The sequence below is a fragment of the Dromaius novaehollandiae genome, chromosome 24, assembly GCF_036370855.1.
Source record: "Dromaius novaehollandiae isolate bDroNov1 chromosome 24, bDroNov1.hap1, whole genome shotgun sequence".
NCBI classification, from domain to species: domain Eukaryota; kingdom Metazoa; phylum Chordata; class Aves; order Casuariiformes; family Dromaiidae; genus Dromaius; species Dromaius novaehollandiae.
The window spans coordinates 3,424,427-3,449,267 of NC_088121.1; the positions used below are offsets into that span (position 1 = coordinate 3,424,427).

The 24,841-nt window shown below is 49.6% G+C and overlaps 1 protein-coding gene and 1 long non-coding RNA gene across 5 annotated transcripts; one reads left to right on the forward strand and one right to left on the reverse strand.

Moving 5' to 3' along the window:
• Positions 1-263: 263 nt before the first annotated feature.
• On the forward strand, positions 264-18,530 carry TMEM240 (transmembrane protein 240). 4 transcript variants are annotated; one of them, XM_026117419.2, is made up of 4 exons: positions 264-366; positions 1,355-1,461; positions 14,310-14,518; positions 18,101-18,530. In XM_026117419.2, exons 2-4 carry the CDS (start codon positions 1,370-1,372, stop codon positions 18,247-18,249), a joined length of 450 nt encoding a protein of 149 aa, XP_025973204.1. In that variant the 5' UTR covers positions 264-366; positions 1,355-1,369; the 3' UTR covers positions 18,250-18,530. The 4 variants fall into 4 exon arrangements, with proteins under 4 accessions (XP_025973204.1, XP_025973201.1, XP_025973203.1 ...); XM_026117416.2 differs by lacking the exon at positions 264-366 and adding an exon at positions 571-1,122; XM_026117418.2 differs by lacking the exon at positions 264-366 and adding an exon at positions 572-1,122 and having other exon boundaries at positions 1,320-1,461.
• LOC112993628 (uncharacterized) lies at positions 18,448-24,588 on the reverse strand. Its single transcript, XR_003261747.2, has 4 exons — positions 24,337-24,588; positions 23,573-23,796; positions 22,634-22,766; positions 18,448-21,957 (listed from the first exon to the last, which is right to left on the reverse strand). It is a non-coding gene; the product is annotated as an uncharacterized LOC112993628 (long non-coding RNA).
• Between the last annotated feature and the right edge of the window lie 253 nt (positions 24,589-24,841).

A 24,841-nucleotide genomic window follows, 5' to 3' on the forward strand; every position in this document is an offset into this window, starting at 1 on the left:
CGAGCTGTGCCCCCATCCGACCTCCCTGGCGGCACTGAGCGAGAGCATGGCTCCCTGCTGTGCCCTCTGCTCCGGGCCTTTCGTACTGCCAGGGAGCAGCTGCACCCGACTGCGGGATGGGGCCGGACCCCTGGCCCCAGGCTGGATGCGAGGAGGACAGGGGCAGATGCTGGGCAGAGGAGGAAGGGCAGGGGAGGGGACGGGATGTGGGCTCAAAATGCGGTCAAACACCGCTCCCGGGGCTTCACTTGGGAAAACCGTGCAGCTGCGAGGCGGGGGGAAGCCCAGCAAGGGAAGGTCTGCAGAGCTGTCGCCGTTGCTGTTGCTCGCAATGAGCCGCTCTCGGAGCAGCGCCTCCCCACGTAGGTAAATGCCCGGGGTGGGCAGGGGGAGGCCGATTCTGCCCGGACGCATCTCCCCGCTTCCTCTCGCGTCCCTCTCCCGTGCAAAGCCGGGGCCCTGTGGTGTGGAACCACCCGGGCCCAGGAGGGGCTGGGCCGGGGGCTGCCAGCGCAGAGCCGGGCAGTGGGGACCTGCCGCCCGGAGCCGAGAGGATTTTATTTTTGCACCGATCGGGAGGGGGGGTGATTTTGGGGAGGGTCGAGGAAGAGGATGCAATGAGGCTCCCCCGGACTGGGCGATTTTGCAGCCTGCCTCCTCCTCCCCTCCTCCCCCCGTTTTGGCTGGCTCGCTTTCCAGTTGCTGCATGAAGGGCTGTGCTTGTGGCGGTGTATGCCGGCTCCCGGAGACGTGGCGCACCTCCCTCGGCTGAGCAGGGGAGAGGCTGGGGGAAAGGGATTTTTTTTTTTACATGTCACATTTGTCCTATTAAAAAAAAAAAAAAAGAAAGCGGGCAGGGCGAGGAAGCCCGAGACATCCTGGCACGGCGGGAGTGAGTGTGTGTGGGGGGGGGGCGCCCCGCCACCCCGCCGCCCCCCACCGCACCGCAGCGTGCGGGCACCAAGCGCGATGCGCCCCGGGCTGAGCTCTGCGGAATAGCGCGGCTGCCGCTCGCTGTCCGCGAGCTGGGGGTGGACGGACCCGACCGCTGGCAATTCCCCATTGATGTCCATGAATGCAAACACCATGATTTTCATGATCCTGGGCGCTTCTATCGTTATGGTAAGAGATTTTTGCTTATTTCCTTCCCCACCCCACCCCCACCCCCGCTATCCCTTAGCCTGTGCACCTCTGTGCGTGCGTGTGTGTGTGTGTGTGTGTGCGCGCGCGCGCGCATCATTGAACACCGAAGATTTTTTTTATGACTGCTTCAGTCTTTGGCAATCAAACTAGAGTCAATGTTTTATTCCATCATCCAGAGTTGACCAGATGCCTTGGTTATGGGCTCTTACAGGCAATAGCTTGCTTGATGGACATGAATGCGTTGTTGGACCGATTTCACAATTACATCCTACCACATCTGAGAGGGGAAGACCGAGTTTGTCACTGCAACTGTGGAAGGTAAGTTACCTGCATAAGATCTGTCTCACCTGTCCCCCCCATTCCCTTCCCACCTCATCTCATTGGAAAGGCACAGTGAGGTGTTGGCCAGCAGCAGAGCACCTGCTGGCTGGACTACCATTTTTGCATTCTGGCTGTGTCTCACCTTCCTCAGCAGCTTCTGCATGAACACTGGGATTTGTTTGTTTTTCTGGAAGAAGAGTCTGTTGTGGGCCTGGAAGTCCATTTTTCTTTGTGTTCATGCATGTGCATATGCATCTGTGAGCCCTTGGAAAGCGAGTAACTTTCATTTAAACACCTGTCATTTTGCCTTTGTTGTCACCTGACTGTGTTATTTTCTGGTGGGTTTGTGGTCTGGATGTTGAAGTCAGTGGTCATGTAGCTTAAATGGAATGGGCTTGAAGAACCCAGAGGATTTTCCCTCTGTGTCCAGGAAGGAGTGTTGTTCTGTAGGACAGTGTCACTTTAAGGCTTTGTAATCTTTGACCAGCTTTTTATTCTTCATGATTTTTCTCCCAAGAGTTGTGATGGTGCTGGACAGGGCACATCTGGTAGCGGCTTTGTGTTGTTGTGGAGCAATTAGCAAGCTGAGAGCATCAGGGTGGATTTTTATGGTGTGAGTGGTACTTTTGCTGGGTACAAGTTTATGACTGGACAAATACCTGCCCCTCTCCATGGCTGTTTAAGTAACGTTTCTTGTGTCATGCATAAGCACTGAGGTGCTTAGCTTGTAACTGGGCTTTGGCTGTGCTCTGAGTTGTAGCCTGGGGGTTGAACTCTGGGCAAATGAATTTCTCTCTTCTCTCTGGGATTGTTGTCAGTGACCCTTATCCTACACTCTTGGAGGCCTCATTCGCCTCCTGTGCCTGGTTACCCATTATCTGGTGGAGAGTTTCTTGTCTGTACAGAGTAAAGCAGCATGATGCTGGTGTCAGCTAAAGGACATGCTGGGGGACCCCCTCCCCTGCCACATGCAACATTTAGATTGAGCTTTATGTCTCTTCAAGCTGCCTCTGGAGCCAGCCGCATCCTGTCTCCCAGGCATCACATCCATCCAGTGTCCCTGGTTTGGAAGTTAAGCTAAGCCGAAGGTGGGGTATGCATAACTTAATGAAGGGGAACTGCTTTGTCCTCCCACTCTCTGCTGCTTTCACCGAAGACGCCCATTACCTTTCTTCTCATAGTTCTTCCTCAGCTTCCTATGGCAGAACAACAAGGAAGGCACAAGCAGCACCTCCAGGGCCAAATGCTGCCAGAGAGAGAGTGATCTAGCAAGAGGATCTTAAACGCCTGGTTCCTTGGGCACCTCTGGGTTAAGACCAGTTGGGATGAGTGTGGACAAGTAATGCATTTCACAACGTCTTTGACTTTTTAGCAGGGACTGGCAATTTGTTAGGTAATTTTTGGAGACTGCTTGATGTTTTTCACTAGTTTGGGAGGTTTCCTCTGTCTCTTTAACATGTGTCTGTATATATGTAACAGGCTATACATACATATATCTATGTATAACCTGTTACAGCTGCGTTCAGTGGTGGTAAAAAAAGGGCTGACTGTTGGTAATGCACTTCAGACTGAGCAGTGTCAGGTCTCATTGGTGTCACTGGCAGAGTGTTCTCTCTGCCCAAGCCTGAGATTATGGCAGGGACACTGCTCTCTCCTCTAACTAGCATGTCTACAAGATGTTGTTGGGGCAGATAGATAAATTAGCCATGGCACTCTCCCCAGACGCAGTCAAGTCATTTCCTAGAAAGAGCCTAAAACAACTTCCAAATCTTCAAAAGTGGATCTGAGAGGAGGCAAAAGGTGGAAGCTCACCAGTTGCCTTAGGTATGTAAAGCAATGGCTCTTGCCAACAGATACAGCATGCTAGTCACCACTCCTGGGAACTGGCTCTTATTTTGCATGGGCATTGGGTCCCACATGTTTCTGCTCTGCTGCAGGAGATGCTTGCACAAAGATCTCTGTACTATGGGACATTGTGTTGAGGGTTAGTCTGTGATCCTCACATGCTCCCTTTGGGCTGTGACCTGTTGCCTGAGCACCTGGTGCTTTGATTTCTCTGGTTTATAAAAGGGGGTGATCTTGACTGCACCTTGTCTTTTTTTGTCAGCTGTTCAAGTGCTCTGAGTGCAGACTTTCAGTGCATGTAGCCTGGAGTGAGTTGCCAGGGCCATGAGCAATACTGGTTTCCACTAGGAAAGTATGCATCCTGGAGCATGTTGTGAGCAGTGGTACCAGGGACTGATAACAGACTGCGCGAATTTGCCAATAACTGAAGGGAGTCCTTGGAGAAGGGAACTGGCTTCAGTTTAGTGTTGCAGGGAAGAATGGGGAAAGTGAGTAAATGTTGCAGAAATAGAAGGGAAGGAAGAACTAGAATAAGTGAGGATTGATAGGGAATGGGCTGAGCTGTTGTGATTCCTATTTTTCCCTCCTGTCCTAGCTAGGTTGTAGTGTCAGTCATACCAGCTAATTCATTCAGAAATGTTTTCTTCCTCCTCTCCCATCCTGGTTGTGTCCCTCCTCAGGGTATCAGAGAGGACCTCTTCCCCTGAAATGGTCTTGCATGTCTAAACCCCACTAGGCTGGGCTGTGAGTACCTGGCCTTAGGCATCCAGTGTACAGCAGAATGTGCTCTCCACAAGTAATGAGAGTCTGTACCAAGCTTATGTCAGTGTGAGGGGCTGAAAACTGTTGAAAACTGTTGATAACTGTTGCCTTTCTGGTGGTGGCTGTGGACAGCAAGGAGTGACTCACATGGGGTGTGTGCGTGTGTGTCTGGCACCAATTGAAGCCAAGCATGCCAGGGGCTTTTGTGGTTCTATGCCACGTCCCTCCCCAGCCCCTATATCCACATCATCCCTGCAAGGCCCCAGGGAAGAAGCCCAGACTTCAGTTCCCAAAGCTGTCTCTGCCACTCTTTGGTGCTAGAGTGGCCTGGAATGCCTGTGGTATTCCTGGAGGCGTGGGTAGGCCTGGACGGCCAGGCACTTGGCTCCTGGCTCAGACTGCAGTAGGCTGGGGGCCAAAGACAGGTGTGTGTCATTAGTGCATGTGCAGCCTGTATCTCTTCTCCCTTGGTAGTAAGCTTGGAGTTTGTCTGTGTTTTCAGCTCTTCCTCCTCCCTTGTTTCTCTCCACCCTTCCTGCCCCCCAGGGAGGGGGCAGGGAGGGTATAGGACATGTTGAGTCTCCCTGTAGCGTTGGTCCCTGGAAGAGGGGTTACAAGTGGCCCTCTGAGCCAAATCACAAGGTGCCCGAGGCTCTGACGACATTTTGGTGGCTCTGGGCTTATTAGTGTCACCCAGGTGTGTGGCCAGCAGGGCAGGCTGTTCTGCTGTCACGTGGGAGGGCTCTTCAGGCTGTGTGTAGGCTGTGACTGGGATCTCCCCTGCTGGACAGGGTTGTTTCTTTTCCTGGATTCTGTGTGTTCTCCTCTCTGCGGTGGTGTGAGCTCAGCAGTAAGACGCCAGGACAAGTGGAGTTGAGCATTAGCTTATGGCACCCTGCCCACTTCTTCCTAAAATGCCCCCTACTAACCCCTGCCCTTGGGGAGGGCCTCATTGCCTGCAGCTAGGGACTACATTTTTTATTTTTCCTATGCTTCTAAGCACAGGTTGTGTTAGCAGTGACTGACTGGGAGCAGTCACTGGGTTCAGGCCTTTTGGGGAAGGAAAACAATCCCATCTTCAGAGATGGCTGAGCCCTGAATGCTTGGCACTGTTAGGGGCTGAGCTCTAGCCCTCTCCTGCACATCCCTGTGGGGTCACGGTCGCTCGGGCCATTGGAGGCTGAGGCTGTTTTCTTGGCATTTGATGGCAGAAGCAAGGTAGCAGTTTGTTCTGGCAGGGGGGGGCCTGGCCATACCAGGATCCTGGCAGCTGTTTCTCAGGTCTGTGGTGTGGGAGGGGAGTTGTGGCTTCTCATTGCTCCAGGAGGTCTCAGAGGGTGTGTATGAGGGCTGTGACATGCAAAGTTTTCTGTGACTGCCTGTGCCTGTGTGGATTGGACCCTGTGTCTGTCTGTCTGTGTGGTGCTGGGAGGTAATGTCTTCTGGTGGAGCATGTGGCAGGTGCCCTGCTCTCCAGCCCAGTGCAAAGAAAAAGGTGACCAAGGCTAGCACTGCTGCCTGTCTGTGGTCTGTTGAGTGGCAACATCCACTGAGCCATTCTGGTCAGTTCAAGTGAGCCTGGGTTGGACAGTGCCTTTGCCACAGGAGCAGGAGCTCTGAGAGCTGGGAAGGATGGTCCTCTAAGTTGTGAGTGAAAGCAGAGCTGAGCAGGTAACAACGCGGTTGCTTTCCTCTCACCATAGCCTCACCCTGCCCTTGAGGAGCCGCAGGAAAGTAGTCTGGGCTTGGGTGCCCTCCGGCCAATTGCCCTGTTGCAGGTGGGGTGTCTCTGGTAGGTTGGACTGGTGCTCTCCTGCTCCGCTGCCCTGCTGGCAGCACCAGAGCCAAGGAGGAGAAAGCTGCCAGAACCCCTGAGGCCAGTCAAAGTACACCTACAGCTGTGCAATGGGACAGCAGTGCTGTTCAGCGGGAGGAGCAGGGTCCTACCCTTTGCTTGGGAAGGGGAGCTGGTGTAGTGATGGCGCATGGAGTGAGAATATCAGTGCAGACACAGGGCTGGCTCTGGCACCTGGTGCTGATACTGGGCCTGTACAGTTGTGCATGGTGTAGCAGGAAATGTGGCTCTTTTGGCATCTGCCTTCTTGCTGGAGGAAGAAGGGGGTGAGAGCCACACGTTTACACTCCTGCTGGCTCCTGTTGATGTCCTGCACTGTCAATCCAAGAATGTTCCTACTGGAGCAGATCATTGGGGGAGCTAGGCACCTTCTGTCTCAGCATGTGGAGATATTCAGACTGTCCAAATCATTATGTGTGCCTGCAGACAGTCCAGCCCCTCTAGTCCTACCTCCTGGGGATAAACCCTTTCCAAGGAGAGAGCATGGCCATGGAGGACTGCAGAAGTGTAGCATTGCCCAAGTCTGGATGTCCTGTCCCAGCATGTAAAGGGTCCTCTCTGGTAGCAGCTAGCTGGCAGCATCCCTGATCAGGAGCTGGGTGATGTCATACAGAGGAAAAAACACCAAAGTGAGTCCATGGAGGCAGGGTGTGTTAAGGAGAACAGGTGACACCTGCATGGAGCAAGAAAGCAACAGAACAGTCTGGTGGGCTTTTGGAAGTTCCCTGGCAGGAACCTCAGGAGCTCTGGCTTGTACAGTATTCTTTTCTTCACCACTGACCTTCTGGGTGACCTTGGGCAAGTCCTTTCCCTCTCAGACAGAGGTCTCTCCCCATGAGGGGGTTAGAAAGGAGAGGAGTTTCAGCCCCATCTGAATGTCAATGCACTGCAGCAGAGCTAGGGGCCTGGGCGACCCTTGAGCCAGCTCTTCCTGTCTGAAGGATGCTTCTGCCCTGTTTTACCTGTTCTTGCCAGGCTCTGACCCAGGAGCGAAGGTCCTAGGACAAGGCTTTTTTGGGCATCTCCTGAGTGACCCAGTGCATGTGGAGTCCCTGCAGTGCATTGGCTGGAATTCCCACCCGCTCCCCAAGACAGAAGCTGGATATGAGGTGGCAAGGTGCAAGGTGGCTGCTGTCTGGGACTTTGCCCTGCCCTCATGCTGGGGTCACATGACTAGAGACGATTGCCAGTGGTGCTGGAGCAGTGTTATCCAGTGGCAGCAAATGCTGGAACAGCTCTGCTCACTGGGCTCTGTCCAGAAGGGGCCAAATGCTGCCCTCCTCACCCAGAGGAGGAACAGAGTAGTGCTTATCCCAGGCTAGCAGCACTGCTGTCAGGAGGTACAGAGACTGTATTTTTGGTCTGTCACCTCTTTTCCCATCCACTCTCAACTTACTAAACCTCTCTGTCCCCACATCCTGTGTGAATGTTCTGGGAGGCTGGGAGAGCTCACTGCCTAGTGCTGAAGAACACCAACCCTTCCTCAGGCCTCTTGTAGCCACTGTAGTGTGAAGGGGCCCGGCAACACGTTTTTACCTATGCAACGGTGCCATCCACTCCTAGCTGCAGACTGGCTTTGCTGGCAATGGCTCTGGGATGAGCTGGGCTGTTTGGCAAGTTTGGGGAGAATCTGCAAGGTCAGATAGGAATGCAGAACAGGGAGGCTCTGTGCCTCCCTTCAGCTCTGCTTGCAGCTCTGTATAGGGCATGTCTTGGTGGCTGTGCCTTGCGGTGGCCAGCAAGGCAGGACAAGCTGTGTTCCCCCAAATTCTGCTGCAGCTGGAGCTGGGGAATGGTCAGTCCAGCCAGGTTGAGACAGCTGCAACATAAGCCTGGGAGATGTGATGTCTGCTACAGACAGAGACTGAAACTAGCCCAAGAGGGAGCCAAGCTGAGGCAGAGCATCAGCTGAGCTGACATCCCCAGAAGTTGGGGGGGGCGGGGAGGGGAGAATGTAAAGGCAGTAATGGGTTCATTTCATTTAAATCAACAGCTCAGTGGTGCTTTCTGAAGGGCTCCCATGCTGTACTTCAGCTGCAGCAGCCAGCACACAGCAAGGTCACTGGAAGGGACATTAGCGCTTTGGGCAGTTCTGTAGTGAAACCTCTCAGGCATACTGGCCAAGGCTCTGCTCCAGCATTGCTACACCCGGGTTTTCACGCACTTCTTGCATGAGGATGTGGAGCTGTCCTACTGCCACCAGGACTGGGAAAGGGGGAAGGCTCAAGCCTATGGGCTCAAGCACATGTGCACAGGCATGAACTCTGTGCTCCCTTTATCCAGCAGCTTCAGTTTCTCACTTGAGCCAGGGCTGTCTTTCTGGGGAGAGATGAGCAAATCTGGTCTTTTGCTTGTTTCAGGAGAGGAGTTGCTGGCAATCACCAGACTTTCCTGCTTTGGAGGGTGTTTCTGGTCTGAAGTGTGGTTACTTCTCTTTTCCTACAATTGCATCTACCTCCTGTGGGAGCTCTGCAACATCTGGGGTGAGACACAATGATGTTTTAACAACCCCAGCTCCACATGAGAGCTTTTGTGTATGGCTGAAAGTGCAGGGCAGATGGAGGGAGGTGGGATATGTTTGATATAATAGGAATAGTTTGGTCTGGATCTGTTGTGACAACTGATACCAGTTTTGAACTGCCCAGGAATTGGTCCTCAGCTTGTTTTCTCTGACACCTCTTTTTCTTGAAAAGAAACATAGGCAAGAAATAGTGTTACTGCTTAAAGACCCCATGTGCTCTGTCACAGTTCTCACAGCTGAGGGTGCTGTTTGGGTTCTGCTCAAGCAATGTAAATATTAATTTGCTCTGGATATGGCTCTTTCCACCCCACCTATAGAAACAGACCCAAAGCCTGGAAGTGCCAGGGCCCCAATGGGACCTGTGAGCGTTACTTGCAGGGCACCAGAGCCACAAGCTGTGTAGCCTGTGTGGTACCACTCCTCAGGAGGGACAGCATACTGCCTTTGGGACCTTAGAATGTGAACCCCTTTCCTCTGTCTGATTGGTGGCATGTGAGGCTACTAAGCTGTTTCTTTGTTACAGGGAGATTCTGTGGGCTCCATGCTTGTCTCTGTCATGGCACACGGTGGGTCTGTGGCTGAACCCTAGAAGCCTCATACCCATGTCAGTCCTCTAACTGCTGGATGAGATGATGCAAAGCCAGAAGGCGGTTTTTTATCTCTTCCCAAGGGTTTTTGGTTGGTGAGATAGGCACTGGATGGAGGGTAGGTTATTCGGCCCTTGGACAGGCCCTTTCTGTGTGTGGTACCATTGTAGGCTGTGTGTGGCCATGTTTCTGAAAACAGGGCATGGCCAAAAGCATTTGCTCTGAGGAGCTGCCCTGCCTGAGCCAGCATTGGCTTTCCCCTCAGAAATGGCCTCCTCCTGACTGCCCTGCCTAGCATGACCTTCTCTAGAGCTCCTCAGCTTTCACTGCCAGCCCAGCATGCAGAAAAGGAGCAGTTGTGTAGCTGATGTTCCCAATTAGGGCCTCCTCCCCTGAAATGCTCAGACTGGCGGGGGTTGTTATACAGTGGCTATTTCACATTAGTGTTGTGTCCCAGGAGTGCTCTGACTGTGGGGTCTGCCTGCCTGACTTAGACCAACTTCTTGCTTTCTCCTGCCGCTGGAGCACCTGACATTGGGGTACCATCCGCAACAGCTGAGGGCAGCCAGGCAGGCTGCAAGCAAGGGCTGGCCCATGGCTATTCATGCGGTGGCCCTCATCAGCCCAGCCCAGATGGAGAGAGAGCACTGGCGTGGAGCTGGTGGTGGCTTGCAGCATTCACATTCTGCTCAGCTTAGAGGTGACATGTTCCCTCACTGGATCCAGCCCCCAGAGCCATCCAGGCCATGTTCCAGTTTCCAATTCCCTTGGCATGCAGTGGGGACCCTGGACCTTTGTGCGCTATTAATAACTTGCTGTGCTGATGTGCCAGTGCCTCTGAATCACTCTTGTAATACCACGAAGGATTTGAACTGCAATGGAAAACTTTGGGGGATGCCGGAAGGAGGGGCCTGTCCCTGCTCTCCACTCCATCTCAGTGGCACCATGCAGTCCTGTTTAATCAAAACAAAGTACAAAAAGCCCTGCAGCCCAGATCTCCCAACCCATGCACTAGCAGGAGAAGTTCATCTTCTCTGAGCCTTGCTAAATCCTTCCCAGAAAATGCTGCACAGTAGAGACCCAGCACTGGCATCTCAACTGCTCTGGTAACTCAAGAATTCCTGAAAGCTGTCTGGAAGACACAAGTACAGGGCCTCAAGTGCTTTCTGAGGAGGTTTGGTGACAGGTAGCTTTTCCTTTAAGGGAAATTTGCACCTGGGGTCCAACTTTGATTTCTGACACTTGGAAAATGAAGTCGCCAAACCTGGACAGGTGAAACTTTCTGCTCCCTGTTGAATTTCCTCTGGCTTCTTGCTGGCTTAGCATCCAACAGGACTGATTCCTTCCCTCCTGCTCCTGGGGCAGGGCTGTCCCCCAGCACCTCAAGCTGTACAGGCAGAAGTGATACTCTGAGGTCTGTGGACATCCTGTGTGTCCAGCCCCAGCCCACAATTGAACAGTGAGAGAGGGTCAGCCAGCCATGATTTCCTAGAGTGTCCTCCCTACTTTGTCTCTGAGATGTGCCATATGGCTCACAGGCACGTGGCGATATTGGTGTGGGCACATTAGAGAAGCTGTGTTGAAAATGGTTGTTGCTAACTTCAGTTCCACCCCAGAGCAGGCTATGCTGTCTGTCTGTCTGTCCAACCCTATCTCTGATCTCTAGATTTAGATGATCTGGACTGATTGTGCAGTGGAGGCTACAGGGGAGCTACAGGAGATTCTGCTTTGAGTGTGGACTCTGAAATCATTGGGCTTTGGGGAGGGAGTCCCTTGCCAAGGGAGAGAGAGACTAAAACACAAAAGAAGTGTCAGACCCTGACTGCTGCCCCCAAGGTGCAGTTCAGCCCAGTGATGACCAGAAGAAACTTGGAGAACTGGAGAAACTTCCACTGCAGTATACGCGTGCTTGGAAACATGGAACAGTGTGCTGCGAAAGGAGGGACAGGGGCAGGGAAGAGGTGACAGTGTTCCTTCCCTCAATGTCCTGCAAGCAGAGAACAGGAGCTGTGAAGAAAGAAGAGTGTGTGGTAGGAAAAAAACTCTTGTAGAACAGCTGAGGGGAGTGCCATGTCCCACATTACTGCAGTGCTGGCCATGCTGCATGTGTATGTCCTCTCCCTCCGTGTGTGTGTGTGCGCGCGTGCACGTGCACATAACATGAGTGCTGCAGGCACATCCCTACTGCTGAGGCTTGGGGGAAGTTTGTCAGTAGGAGCAGTGTACTCCAGCACTCTCTTCCAGTACCAGGCTGAAAACCTACCTGAAAGGCACCTAACGTGTGGAGAGAAGTCTGCAGTTCCTTCTGCAGGAACAGGTCTGTACTTGATGAGTCTGGGGAGATTTTTGCCTCTCTCCACCCCAGAGGTGGCTGTGTGTTAGTGATGCTGTGCATGGGGAGGCTTTGGATAGCCCTGTGGGTCATGACACAATAATATGGAGGAGATACAGGCCAACACCTTTTGAGACATGCGAGTTGCTGATTGTGTCAGGGAGTCTAGGTTTCTGGAGGTGTTTGTGGACTCAGCCCTCAGTGCTGTTCCTGTGCTGCAAGAAGTGAAAGGGAGTAAGTAAGTCAATGACCTTCCAGGTATTGCTAGTGGTGACTGGAAGAGCATGGTTCATGGGAAATATGTGCAAGTCTTGTCTTTCCCCTTCTGCAAAGGTGCTTGGCTGCATTCATGAAATAAATAAGATGCCTCCCATTCATGAATGGGTGTCCATTTTTGGGAGCCCCCACACTGCCTCTGCTTCCCAGCTCTTCCCTTGCTTGTGAGGGAGAGTCTCTGACTGCAAACCAACCAGCAAGAGGATGCACGAGCAGGGCCTGTCCTCATCATCTGAGGCCAGCTTGAGCTGCCATCAGAGCTGGCCTGGGTGCATCTCCCCTCCGCTACTGCCCCAGGCTGGTCCCTAGTACTGGGGCCTTTGCTGAATGCAAAGTACATTCAAAGTGCAAAGTACAAAGAACAAGTGCTAGGCAGTGGGAGTGTGACTATCTGGGCTTCCCACCCATGCAGCCTTCTCCACCCTCACATGCCCTGGCACCAGATAGTACCCCAGCCCCACATGCATTGCTCTGCTGAGAACTAGGTGCAGGTGGCCTCCATTAAGTTGCTGCTGAGATTAGGGCTGTTTTCAGTAGGTTCCTCTGAGTGGCAGTTTGTTTGTGTAAATATTTGGACGCTTCTCAGGCATGATTATTGAGCAACCTGCACCTCATGCATATTCAGATGCCTCCAGAGATTGCCTTCTCTCCCGCATGTGAGAGCAGGGCTGGGGCCATTGATGCAGGAGGAAAGTGAGTGCAGTTGATGCTGGCGGTGGTGGCAGTGGGGAGCTTGTGCACCTGTGCCTTGGCCCCCAGCTGCACCGAGCTGGGAGCACTGGTGATGATTCTGTGTTGCTGTATCAGGACTGCTGCAGAGGCCTTCTGCAGCCTTAGCAATGCTGGCAGGCACATGGGGGCTGCTGAGCACTCCTAGTCACAGCCAATTGTCCGTCTCTGGGCTCCCCAGTAGCAGTGACAGCACCTGCCCTAGCAGCGCCTCCTCTAAGCCAGGCAGTGCCTCTAAGCCAGGCAATGGGAGGAGGAAGAGTGGCTAAGCACAGGGTCAGGGCAGCTTCGTGGTCCCTGGCTGGACTCAGAGGATGCTCAGAGCAGTGTAAAGCAGAATCAGGGGCTCCAGGACATCCTGCTTCCAGCTTCTCTTCATGCCCTATGTCCTCTGTCTTCTGGGATCCTCCTATCTCATATGCTCAGCTCACCTGTCAAAGCTGGTCCCCTCTCATTCAGCCCCCACAGACCTGCCTTATTTCCTCCACTCTCCAATTCCCTCACCCCACCCCTGCCATTTTCCTGCTTTTTCCAAGCTATCAGGGTCTCTGAAGCAGTCCAGCACCATCCCAAGCTTGGTGTCTGTCATCTCATTGCACAGATGAAGCCACACGCCCTTCTCTGCTCTGGCATAAGGCACAGGGACTTACCTACCAGAGTCCCTGAGAGAGATGGCAGTATCTGAAAGCCCACAGCTTTCTCCCTAGGGAAACTTGCAGCCTGTGGCACAGCCCTATCTGCTGCATATCACTTTGTTGCCAGGCAGGGCATCTGCTGCGCTTCTATGCTGTGCTGCTTGGAGGTTGGGGCGAGAGGGGGGGGCGGAAATGGGACAGCAGTAAGTTGGTCACTCTTCTTTGGAGACTGACTACAATGCAAGGTCAAGCCATGTCTCTGTCCATGTCCCCAGCAAGTGCTGAATGGTGGGATGAGATGGGAGGCAGGCTGCAGGATGCTGGCACCTCTTGCACCCAGCAGGGTTATGCTGGGAGACCTTCCTTATCCTGAGTGCTGCAGGAGGGAGCTGTAAGATTAAGGTAACTGGGGTTCAGCCCAGTGTGGCATTAAGGGTGACTTGCTGGCTGCTCCTGTGCTGAGGGAGATTTCTTGCTATGTGACTACAGGCATTAATTGCTGCCTGTTCCCTGAGCAGAGTGTGGGATACCCTGCATTCTAAACCAACTCAGTCAGGCTGTAGGAGAGTCTGAGATGGTCTTAGAGCTTGCATGACTCTTCCAGAAGTGATACACTGCAAGGTCTTTGCCATCTGCTGTCTGAGGATAAATTCAGGACATACTTTCTAATGCTCCCTCCATGGCTGTAAACATGTTTTGCTTTAGTATGTAAAAGATATGAGTCTCAACTGACTCTGGGCGATGGGACATAGAGCGAAACAGCACTTCTCCAGAGAAATGCCATGAAGCTTTTAGCACTGACAGTACTGCATATCAGAGGACTTTTCTTACTTCTATGAGTCAGTGTTTTGTGATTGCATTTGCAGGGCTACACAGCTACATTCTGAGACTGCGAGTACTTACAAAAGTAAAGCGTTACTGACCTCTGCCTGCTGTCATGAACATGGTGGTGCCCTTTCTGTCTCTGGGGAATGACCACTCCGTCCTCATGCTGCCCTTAATATTATCTTCCATTTTACAGATGATGAACTTAGGCACAGAGAGTCTGTGTCAGGAATGCAACATGAGTTCCTGTTTCCCAAGCATGGGTTCATGTTTCTGGACTTTGCTACCTCTCTCTACCAATTACTCTGCTGACATTAAGCAAGAAAAGCCAAGGCAGCATTTCTGTTCCCAGGGATGTTGGTAGACTCTCAAAGGATTGTGTTAATCTAGCCCTTGGCCACAAGAGCAGGTGCTGGATGGAAAACATTTTCTGCTCTTCTCCACTGATGCTTTTCCCTGTTTCTGTTCCCTGCAACAGGCATCATGTCCATTATGTTATTCCGTATGATGGGGATCAGTCAGTGGTGGACTCCTCGGAGAATTACTTTGTGACTGACAATGTAACCAAGCAAGAGATTGATCTGATGCTGGGACTTTTGCTGGGCTTTTGTATAAGCTGGTTTCTGGTATGGATGGATGGGGTTCTCCATTATGCAGTACGAGCCTGGAGAACTAGCCGACGGTATGGTAAGTGCAGCCTCACAGGTCCCCCTTCCCTCTCCTCAATCCCTTGGCCTGTCTTTTGAGGCTCACAGAGAGGGAGGAGGTCACCAGTCTTACAGAGTTTGTTCCTGTTTGTTTATTCTGTGTGGATTTGGCACAGGCCTGATCAGCCAAATCCCAACCCTCTCTATACAGACAGGAATGTTTACCTGGAAATATATAGCTGAGGATCTTAGCCTTGAGGGCTCTGCTTTGGAAAGTGAAAAGTATGTGTTGGTGCAAAGAAGTGTTTGACAGAAAGTGGCACATTCACACAAAGGCAGACTGGCAGGTGGTGGTTGCACGCCTGCACTTGTGCACAGAATATTTTCAGGTCAGACAAAGCTTGCCTGAAATTTGTTTTTTTCTGTGTTTGAATTTTGTTTTTTTCTGTTGTTCTGAATTTGCAGCCAGGCACATGCCTATGCAGTGGAGCTTCATGTTATCTGTGTAAACTAGTGACAATGTGATGACACTGACAGCCACCTCCATGTTGTATCAGGGGCATTTGAACTAAGGTTTCCCCATCCTCATTGCTGTTCCAGATGTGTCATTCTTTTTTTTTTTCCTCAGCAGTGACATCTGCCTCACACTTCAGGGAAAAGCGTTAGCCAAAGTAGTTACTACACTGAAGCTAATCTCTGGACCAGTTAGCTTAGCATCCTGAACTAATCTCCTGAGAATGAACAGCACAAGTTCCTTCAGAGACCATCTCTGCCCCTCTTTGCTTTCTTAACATAGGTATCCCATGGGCTTTCATTGTTGGAGGGAAAAAAAGAAAAACTACTAAAAATTGTGAAAGACTTGAAATCCTATTGCATAATCAGTGTCCTTGTAAATCACACTCTCTCTAAACTCCAGCTGATGACATCTGCTAAATTACAACTCAGATTTAAAAAGAGGAAAAAGAGATTGAGCAAGAACGAGATTTATCTGTGAACCTATAAAAAAAAATTCTAATTAGGGAAGTGGACTAACTCTTTCTAAAAACTCAGATCAAAATGACATTAATTTCTCATTAGTCTTCCCAAATCCCTAGCAGCCTGCTTGAGCCATGTCTGAGTCAAGACTCTCTTGAGGCTGTGTTGCTTTCATTTTCCAAGCAGAAGGCTAATTGTCAGTGTTTCTAGTGAGGTCTAAGATACTGAGCCAATCTCGAGGCCATGACACCTGCTTTTGAGCAGATCACCTGTGGCTGTGATCTCATCAGTGCTCACAAAGTCAGCAGGGCTGGCAAGAGCTCTCCTTGGAGGAGATCAGAGTGCAGCAATGTCATTCTTCAGAGCTGATGACTTTTGTTATGGAGCTGAGAGGGTAGAGCCAGCTAGCCTACCTTCTTGTAAGCAGGTGCTGCACAGAATTTTTTTCAGTAGTTAAGGGTAGTTCTAGTGATACTCATTTAGTATTTAAGCTGAATTATCTTTTTCTTTCATTCCTTCTTTTCTTCCTGTGTGTGCCTGTTCCAAAGCTTTAAGAAGGGGCTTACCATTTGTGCAACATACTGGACAGATACATCTTTTCAGAAAATGAATGCAATGTTGCTTTGCACTCAGTTTTCTGCCCTTAGCTATCCCTTTGGAAGTGTAACCTCCATATTGCAGAAGGCTTGACACCTCCTGCCCTTTGCCTGAGACATTGTCTCTTGTGCAGTCTTAGAAGCATTGTACCTTTGCACCAGAAACACAGGACCTCTCTGACTGTAAACCATATTGGTTGATATGCAGCTGTGCATTTGCACTGTTCTTGCCCAGCTAAATGTGTTGTGGAAAAGACACTGTAAGCCCTCCTCTTGTAATCTATGGGTGAGGTTTCCCAAGTATGCTGTGCAGTGGGACATTATATCACTCTCTAGTAGAGGTTCTTACATGCCTGGAATTATTTTGCCTAAAGAGAAACAGTGCACTTGGGTGCTATGCTGAGATTGTCATCACATTTCGCTAAGGACAGGCTGAACCATCACTTGGGAATTTAGAGCAAAGTAATTGATTTTTTTTTTTTTTTTAGTGTAGTTACTATGCATTCAACTCAATTATGCAAATCTAGCCATTTTAAAGGGAATGGGCAGAAAGGATGTCTCTCTGTTGAATGAGTAGAATGTTGCTTGTGGCTATGAGAGGTAGGGGGGTACCTATGAGGGGCAGGGGTATTATTAAATACAACACTGGCACAGAGTACAGCGCTCTCCCTGAAATGCATGAGTACTACTTAGCAGTGACTCTCTATGACATTGTATCCTAGTCAGCTTCAATTTTGGTCTGTTAGAATAACCTATAGCTCTTTCTTGATGGAAAAGTTTTCTGTAATGAGCTTGTTTCACTGCAGTACTGTAATCTTTTATTTTCTACAGCAACTTGGTTACATCAGATTGTGTCTAATAGTCGCTGTAGTGCTGATCAGAGCAGTCGCATATCACCTCATGCCAGTTGCTATAGTTCAAATTTGTGCCAGCTATTGTTCTTTAGAAGTTTCTAATTCTCCTTTGTGGGGTTGGACAGTGTGAATTTCTGGGTGAAAAACCCAAAGCTCTTGTGAGAGTCAATGGCAGCTGAAACATTGTTACAGGGAAAGGTTCATGGGCTGAAAGCTGAAATACTGGGTAAAAAAAGTGATGCTGCTCAGCCTGCACTGGCTGTGGGCAACAAGCAGCTGTACTGACGTTGGGCGAGATTGTCCAGTGTTTTAGAAGACAGAAAGAGGAAGGGAGCCAGGACTGCTATATAGGAAAGAGTGACTAAGGACTGGAGGCTGTGAGGGGCAGGGATGCACAAAGGTGGAAGCCCAAAGTGACTGAGACACCAAGGCTCTCTGCCTTGGCAGAGCTGGACAATTCAGGGCAGGATTAGGCTGAAGCCAGCATGCCTGGTGAACAGGAATTACTGAAGAGAGGTGCCTGCTGAACAGGGATGATATATATGTGGCAGCAGTGTACGGCTGCTTCCCTAGCAGCTTGGTCCTCAGAGCAGCTCCCTGCTAGCCAGAGATTAGAAAGAGATTGCTGACTTTGCTGAGTCTTGCCCACACTGTAACCAGACATTCAGAGAGGAAGTGAGGCACAAGGAGGGATGGAAGTTATAACTCTTCAGAGGCCACAAAAAGAGTTTGTTTTAGACCAGGAATAGCAAGCTGGAGTTTTCCTTTTCTAACTCCACCCCCTCCTCTGCCATGATGGGCCAGTGCAGCCCCTCTGTGCCTATGCCTCTCTAAAAAAGCTGCCTCTATATCAGGCACTAGCAAGGTGCGTTCTGCTGCCTGCTCAGGGTCATTTCTGGGTGGCAGGTACCTGCTGGTTGTGCTCAGGCCACAAGATATTTCATGACTGGGAGAGGAGTGGGCAGTGCTCTGGCTATAACCAAAGCATGAAGTTTAGCTGGCAAACAAGTATGGCCTGAAGAAAAGCCTCAAGGCTGAACTTACCTGTATGCAGACAGCCCCTGTGCCTTGCCAAGGCCATAACAAATGCCTGATTTCCATGGCACAGGCCAAGAAAGGGGGTACACAAGGCAGCAGAACATGGGTCTTACCCTTCCTGTCATATTTCATTGTGTGTGTCTCCTTTCTGCCTTCCAGACAATTCCTGGTCTTGGATTCCGAAATTTTGTAACTTAAAGGAGTTCAGGAAACGTCACCACAGGCAGTACGAGGAGGCAACTGGGAACATGGTGCACATCAAACAGAAGCTGTATCATAATGGGCACCCTAGCCCCCGGCACCTCTGAGGACTGCCTTCTCCTCCAGAGACTACAGTGAGATTTTAAAAAGGACTTTGCTCTTCTTCCACGGGAACAGCTGTGAGTTTGCTCCTCTGTGGAAGCCAGCGGAGGACATAATTTTATTTATCCATCCTGTGTGTCCCTGTGGCACACCATGATGCACAACTAAGCCAATCCTGGATACTACGCAGCCAAGACATTGCACTGTGTTCCACATTTTATTGTCAGACTTGTGTATATATGTAAAAAGCAAACAAACGAACAAAAAAAAAAAACAAAAAAGAGAAGAGAGATTTGAATTATACTTTCAAACCCTTTTTTTGTGGCATTCATGGCTGTCCTGCACATCCAGCTACTCTCTGGGAGTGTTGACCAAGGGTGCAGAGGTGGGACCACGTGCAGAAGATGTGGCGTTCCTCACCTGAGAGCTAGAAGTCCCCTACTTCTTTGGTCCTTTGGTTTGGTTTTGCTCCGCTCTGTTCCCTCCATTGTTAGGATGGCTTGACTGGTTAGAGGTTTGGATGGGGACTCCTGTCAGCTAGTTGTGAAAGCACAGTATCTCCTTTTGCTTTGGTCTGTGTTTTTGGAGCCACAGTGGGGGAAGGAAGTCCTGGAAATAAAGAATTGATTTGTTCTTTGTGTTGCTATACACTGAAACCTGCCTTAAGTGAATGAACAAATCTCAGTACCAGGGGTACCGTTGTACCACAAAGTATCAGCCATTTACCAGGGCTGGTGCTGCCTGGTTTACACCACTTTTATGCTGGTGGTACCTCACTCTACTATTCTTCACTAATACTAAGGAAGAGGATCTGATCCATTAGCTTCAGTGTAGTTGCTCCTGATACACAGGGAGAAGCACATTGAGTCAAGAGGAGTTAGATCTGACTTGTACCCTGACCATACCCGTCTGCTGCACAAACACTGCCTACACCTCCCTTGGGAGGAAAGGAACTGCTCTTCCCCTTCTTAGACGGTGAACCTGAAGTCATGGCTAATACCTCCCCAGAAACACTGGCAGCTCAGTGAGAAGGTCCTATTAACAGTCTCAGACTTCCTACACTTCAAGAGTCACTTCTCTCCTTCTATTACTTCTCTGAGCTCAAAGAGCACCTCAGCAGCCAGCTGGGCTTGGCTTCAGGGACACAGAGAGACTGTGGGCCTGAAGCCAAAATCACCTCCAGAGTCAAATGGTCCAATAATGGACTGAATTGAATGGAGATGCTCTAACATGGTTTGGCCTTGCTTTCCCATGGTTGCAGCTTAGGTGCAGGTCAAGTGTCTTGAAATCAGCTTCCACATCCACAGATGTCCTTAATTTCTTGTCAGAGTTGCCTGAAGGAGGATTGCTTGATGAAGCCCTTGTGCCTCTGATCAATCTGTGCAGTGGTATCTGATCCCTGTAGCAGTCCTGTTCTGCTGGGGAAATGCAGCAAATATGCCCAAGTTGCATTGCTTTGGCACATGGTGGGCAGCAGTAGCCTTGCCGGTTGCAGCGGGGAGAGAGAGATTTTTTTTTAATATATATTCAGTGAAGAGTAAGGCAGGGAGAATCTAGCCCGAAGAATTTAAGGGGTTAGCCTTCAAATTTCTCCTTCATTCCTCATTTTGTAATGAGTGGGCTTATGTTTAAATGAAAGAAACATCCAAACCAAACAGATGATGAATGTTACCAGAAAGGGACTATCTCCTTCTGTGAATTCCTTGACTCTGTCAATAGCCTCCTATTGTTTGATTGCAATGTCTGTGTAGGGAAAAGGACACTATAACACCCTCCCCTGCCCCCTTTCCTCCCTTCCGCAGCTTCTGTCTTGCTTTTCATTATTTGTTTCCTATGCCCAGCATCAGTTCGGTTATAAACAGTCCCTAAAGCTGACAAGCATACCTCTTCTTCACCATTCCTATCTTTGCTGTTCCATAGTGCCTCTTGTCTTGGAGCCTAAGTTTCTGTCTGGGTCTAAATAATTGCTCAGTCTATGCTTGTGACTGTCTGCTTCAATGTCTGTCATTCAGGGCTTCGTATGGTTGTACTATCTGCAACCTGCTTTTAGCATCTGAAGAATGACTTTTCCTTTAGCAGGTCTTTTCCAAGACACAAGGCTTTGCACCCTCCCTCACTGGAGGAGCTTTGTGCATTTGATCACATGGACTCATCCTCAACTGGCATAAGACACTCACTTCAGCGGACTGCTACTTATTCAGTGTCAGATAAAGATCCGTTGCATTTGCCTTTGTGTGATGGCACGTGCTTAACTGACAGAGAAGAATAGGTGCTGCATTATAAAATAGGTGCATGTCATAGACATGTCTTCAGCTCTGAGTTGAAGATGGGACAACTTTTTGCAGGGGAGAAAATTCCATCATGCTAAGGGCAAATACTGAGTCCTTGGAACCAGCTGTGGGAAAAAAAATGCACCTTAAATAGTATTTCCACGTCGTGCCTCTCACAGGAGAGAATTAAAGCAGTGATCTAAACTCAGACTGGATTGAAAGCCTGCTCTCTGCCCTGCTCTAGCAACTCACCTTAGCTGAATTATCATTAAATGTTAAATTTACAACTGAGAGAGTGAAATGATGGCTCGTGCTGATCAAGTGTGAGCCACACCAGAATTTCAGGAAAAGGATATGAGGGTCTGGAAGAAAGAGAGAGAGAGGAAAAAAAAACCCATTCATGATGAGTATTTCCATGGTTTAAGCAACAGGATTTTTTTTTTTTAATCTGCTATGGCTGCAGCTATAACTCTGTGAGCCTGTCTTTTGCTTACACTTAGTCAAAAAATAAAACCAATTATGAACTCAGTGCAATTAAATTTACTGGGAGTGATTCGCTAGTCTCAAATCCATGGAGACCAGAAATACCCTTATAGTGCAGGGTTTGTCCCAGGACACACTAAATCAATGGAATCGGGGAACTGACTCGACCCTTGGTTCTCATCTTTAATAGACAAAGATCAAAAATTCCTTCCTGTGCAGTAAGGCCAGGCTCTATTTCTGATCCAAGAGATTTGGTGGATCTTCTGTGCAAGGGTGATGTCAGGAAGCCAGCATAATAGACACACAAGGTCAGATTGTTGCCTCTTTTTTCTCTGAGTCCAGGAAGCTATTGTAGATTTGATCCCACATAACAGGGATCAGAATACGGCCCATTACTGGGACTGGCGAACATTTCATGCTGAATAAGGCTGCAGTGGTGAGAACCCACTGCACAGGAGCAGCCCTAGTCCCATGCAGCATTTAACCCTCGTGTTGTATGAAAAAGGACTATTGCCCCCAACAACCAACTGTTTCCTCTTTAGGGAGGAAACAAGACAAGATGGAAAGTCCCCACAAGAGAAGCAGGAGGTAAATGAGGCAACTGTGTTTTGAATTTTGCAAGACCCTGATATTAGCAAGGTATATCCCCCAAGCAGTACTGCTCTCTCTTGGCCTATCAGCACTCTTGTCCCTATCCCATCCTCTCAGCTGACTCCCGTTGAGGTGTGAGCCTTACCAGCAATGTCTGACTTGGTGGTGTCTCATTCCTCTGTCCAAGTGCGTTCGCTACTGTTGCTTGTAGCTATCTGTGAAGTCTGCTGTTGCACTGTCCTCTTTTCCTGTGGATGTGCTCGTTTTGCTTTTGCCTGGATATGTGTGTGGGGGGTGTTTTCTCCTTGTTTAATCATCTGAGATGTACCAGTGTTGGCTTGTTTGTTCGTCTCTTGCCTCTGATCCAGTCTTCACAAACAAACAAAAAACAAACCCCAGACGAAAACAACAAAAAAATGAAAACCCAACAAAATTCCCAACCCAAAAGCGTTCAGCTAGAGACAAGTGACTTTGGCATCAGGGATTTGGCACAACAAAGTCAAGGCTAGGGAGGTGCTGAAGAGGACCTGTGGAAGAAAAAAACGTGGGGGACAAAGCTTACAGCTGGCAGCTGCGCCTGCAATGGCAGGTCTATAGGGACAAAGGAGTGGGAAGTGTGCACTGTGGCTTGGCACTTATCTGCCAGATGCTTTGAGGGAGGCTTCTGCAGAATTAGATAGTGGGGGAAATTTTGTGCAGCCTCAGGAGGGGCTATTTTTAGAGCAGAGACAGAGCTTAAAGCTCTGTGTGCTGATTCTCCAGAGCTGGGATTGGTACTGGAAACATTCTCCTGCAGTTTTGGTGTGATGAGCCCAGGTTTGGCTGTATGCACACAGAATGGGCTCATGCTGGTGACTGGGATTTGTTGCAAAGGATAGGTATGGAAAGACAGGTGGATGAAAGCACAGGCTGGTGAAATCCGTGTATTAGCCAGTAGTTCCTCTTTAAATTCAAGCAGCCTCTTCCCAGCACTGCCTCTCAGTGAGATCCCTGCAGGGAGTGTTAATTTAAACTCATTCTGTGCCCACCCTCTTCCTGTTCTTACCACATTCTTTCTTCCTAAGAGAGCCATGCATTAAAGAACAGGCCTGTGAAGACATTCACCTCCTCCACTTTGCTTCAAGTCTGGCATCAATTGTTCCATCACATTCAGTGACACCATATCCAGTTTCTCCCTGCTGACAGGATAGGAGTAGGGAAGGAAAGAGTAACAGTGGGCCACATTCACTGTAGGCATAAGAGGTAATGTATGAGGGAGGGGCTAGTAGAGCTGCACATCACTTCAGGAGCGATGGGAGAAGAAAAGATCCCAAAGCCACCACACATGGAATTTGAGGTGTAATCCACAGAAGACCCAGCTGCCATGCATGCCTTCTTTGGCCTGCTGCCCTGGGACAATGCATGATACTCTTCCCAACTTGAGAGACAGTTTGGGAAGATGGCTCCTGTAATATCAGCTGTCCATCCACTGTGCCTCTTACCGATCAGCTGGACCTTGAGCCAGCTAGGGACCATGGGCATCACGTCTCCTGGCCCATCCTGGCTGAAGTCTCTGGCAATATCTGTCAATGAATTGTAAAAGGCCAGACCAGAGCTAAATGCCACAATGCATATGCCAGCCATTCCCACCATGATGGAGTGGCTTTAGTTACTCTCACTACTATTCTCTGCCTCATTTTCCAGTTGCACTCAGCTGTGAGAAGCAAATCCCTTGCAAATGGCATCGGGGGAGCTGATGTCCAGTGGCTTCTCAGTAGACTGAAAGCTGATACTTTGAGACTGCAGGAAATGTCGCAAGTTCAAACATCAAAAACCTTTGTTTACCCTGGACAAGGTCTATGAGAGTCCAACTAGGAGAAAGCCCTCAGGGAACCAGCAAAGAGAGGCCTGATCCAAGGTCACCCCCCAGCTTAGGAGAAAGCACAGTGGTAAGGGAACATTTCACATGCACTGGCTCTCTGGGAAAACAGAGTGCCATACTCACCATTTAGCTGTCCTTGTATGAAGGCCAGAGGTCTGCAGAAGTATTAAATGACATGGGAAGTCTCAGTCTCTTGTCAAACTTCACTTTGAACCAGCTTCATGGCAGCTGTTTAACATTCAGTGCAGCACTGACAAGGTGGGGGTTGAACACAAAGAAGCTGAAGGCCTCTTCTGCGCTAAGGGGGCTTTGAAGGTAGAAACAGCCAGCAGAAACTCCCAAAGCATCTCCAGGTGTAAAAGAACAGAAGTATTTCTATTACTAGAGCATACATTACCAATAGAAAGACATTCAGATGAAAGGCTTTGCAACCTGGGTATGCTTGTAAAACACATGTATCCTAGTGACAGGCAATGCGATACAGAGGAGAGAGCCAAAGTGGCAATGCTGCTCTTACATACAGGGCATTATCTGCTAGCCAGGACACAGGATAGCTGGCCCTAGCTTTGGATGGAGTGGGGATGAAATGTCCTCCTGGGCCAGCCCAGCTCGCTGTGGAACCCAGAAGGGCATAACGAAGCAAGGGAACTAATGGTGGGGGGAACTAGGTCTGCAACCTCCATGCATATGGGTGGTTGGGGCAAAAGAGAAGGAACCACGAGAGTGGTAAAATGGGGGCAAGTGGAATGAGGAGCTCTGCAGTCATTCTGGGCTGCCAGTTTGCTGCAGCCTGGCTGGGCTCTCAGGATACTGTGGGGTGTGTGTCTGTGAGACAGAGACAGGGATCATATGTTCACCACACAAACCCTTTTCCGCTTCTCACATACCTCCAACTCATTTGCACTCATTTCTTTTCCAATGAGGTTGCTGATTTTATACTTCTCTTCGAGCTGAGCACCAGGATTTTGATGGAGGTGTGACACCGCTTCTTTGGAGAACAACCTGATCTTGTGAGGTGCTAAGCACCCTCAGCTCACAGTGGCTAAGGCAGTAGAATACATCTTGGGATGGAGCCTTCAGTTTAGGAAGACATTTTCAATAGTGCTCTGCAATGAGAATACAATAACAAAACTTGGAGTGTTAATTCTTCTTTCATTGTTTTCTACACTCACACCAATTTTGTATGCATCAGACAGGAAGAGATATAGTACACGTTGATATTAACTGAGAAAGAAGTTATACTCTGCTCTGAGTCTAATCCTAGAATAATCTTTCTTCTGAATAAAAAGCAATAATAGCTTTTTTTTTAAATACAATTACACAGTTGAATGTCACTCGTAGTTTGTGTTCTATACAGACTGTGCTGAAGCAAAGGGGAATTATTGGAGCAGC

Bases quoted from the DNA above. Each gene is read 5' to 3' on its own strand.
- TMEM240 (XM_026117415.2), top strand. From the start codon at position 1,262: ATGACTGCTTCAGTCTTTGGCAATCAAACTAGAGTCAATGTTTTATTC. The intron at 1,462-14,309 runs GTAAGTTACCTG...TCCCTGCAACAG, and splicing joins TGTCACTGCAACTGTGGAAG to GCATCATGTCCATTATGTTA. The intron at 14,519-18,100 runs GTAAGTGCAGCC...TCTGCCTTCCAG, and splicing joins GAGAACTAGCCGACGGTATG to ACAATTCCTGGTCTTGGATT.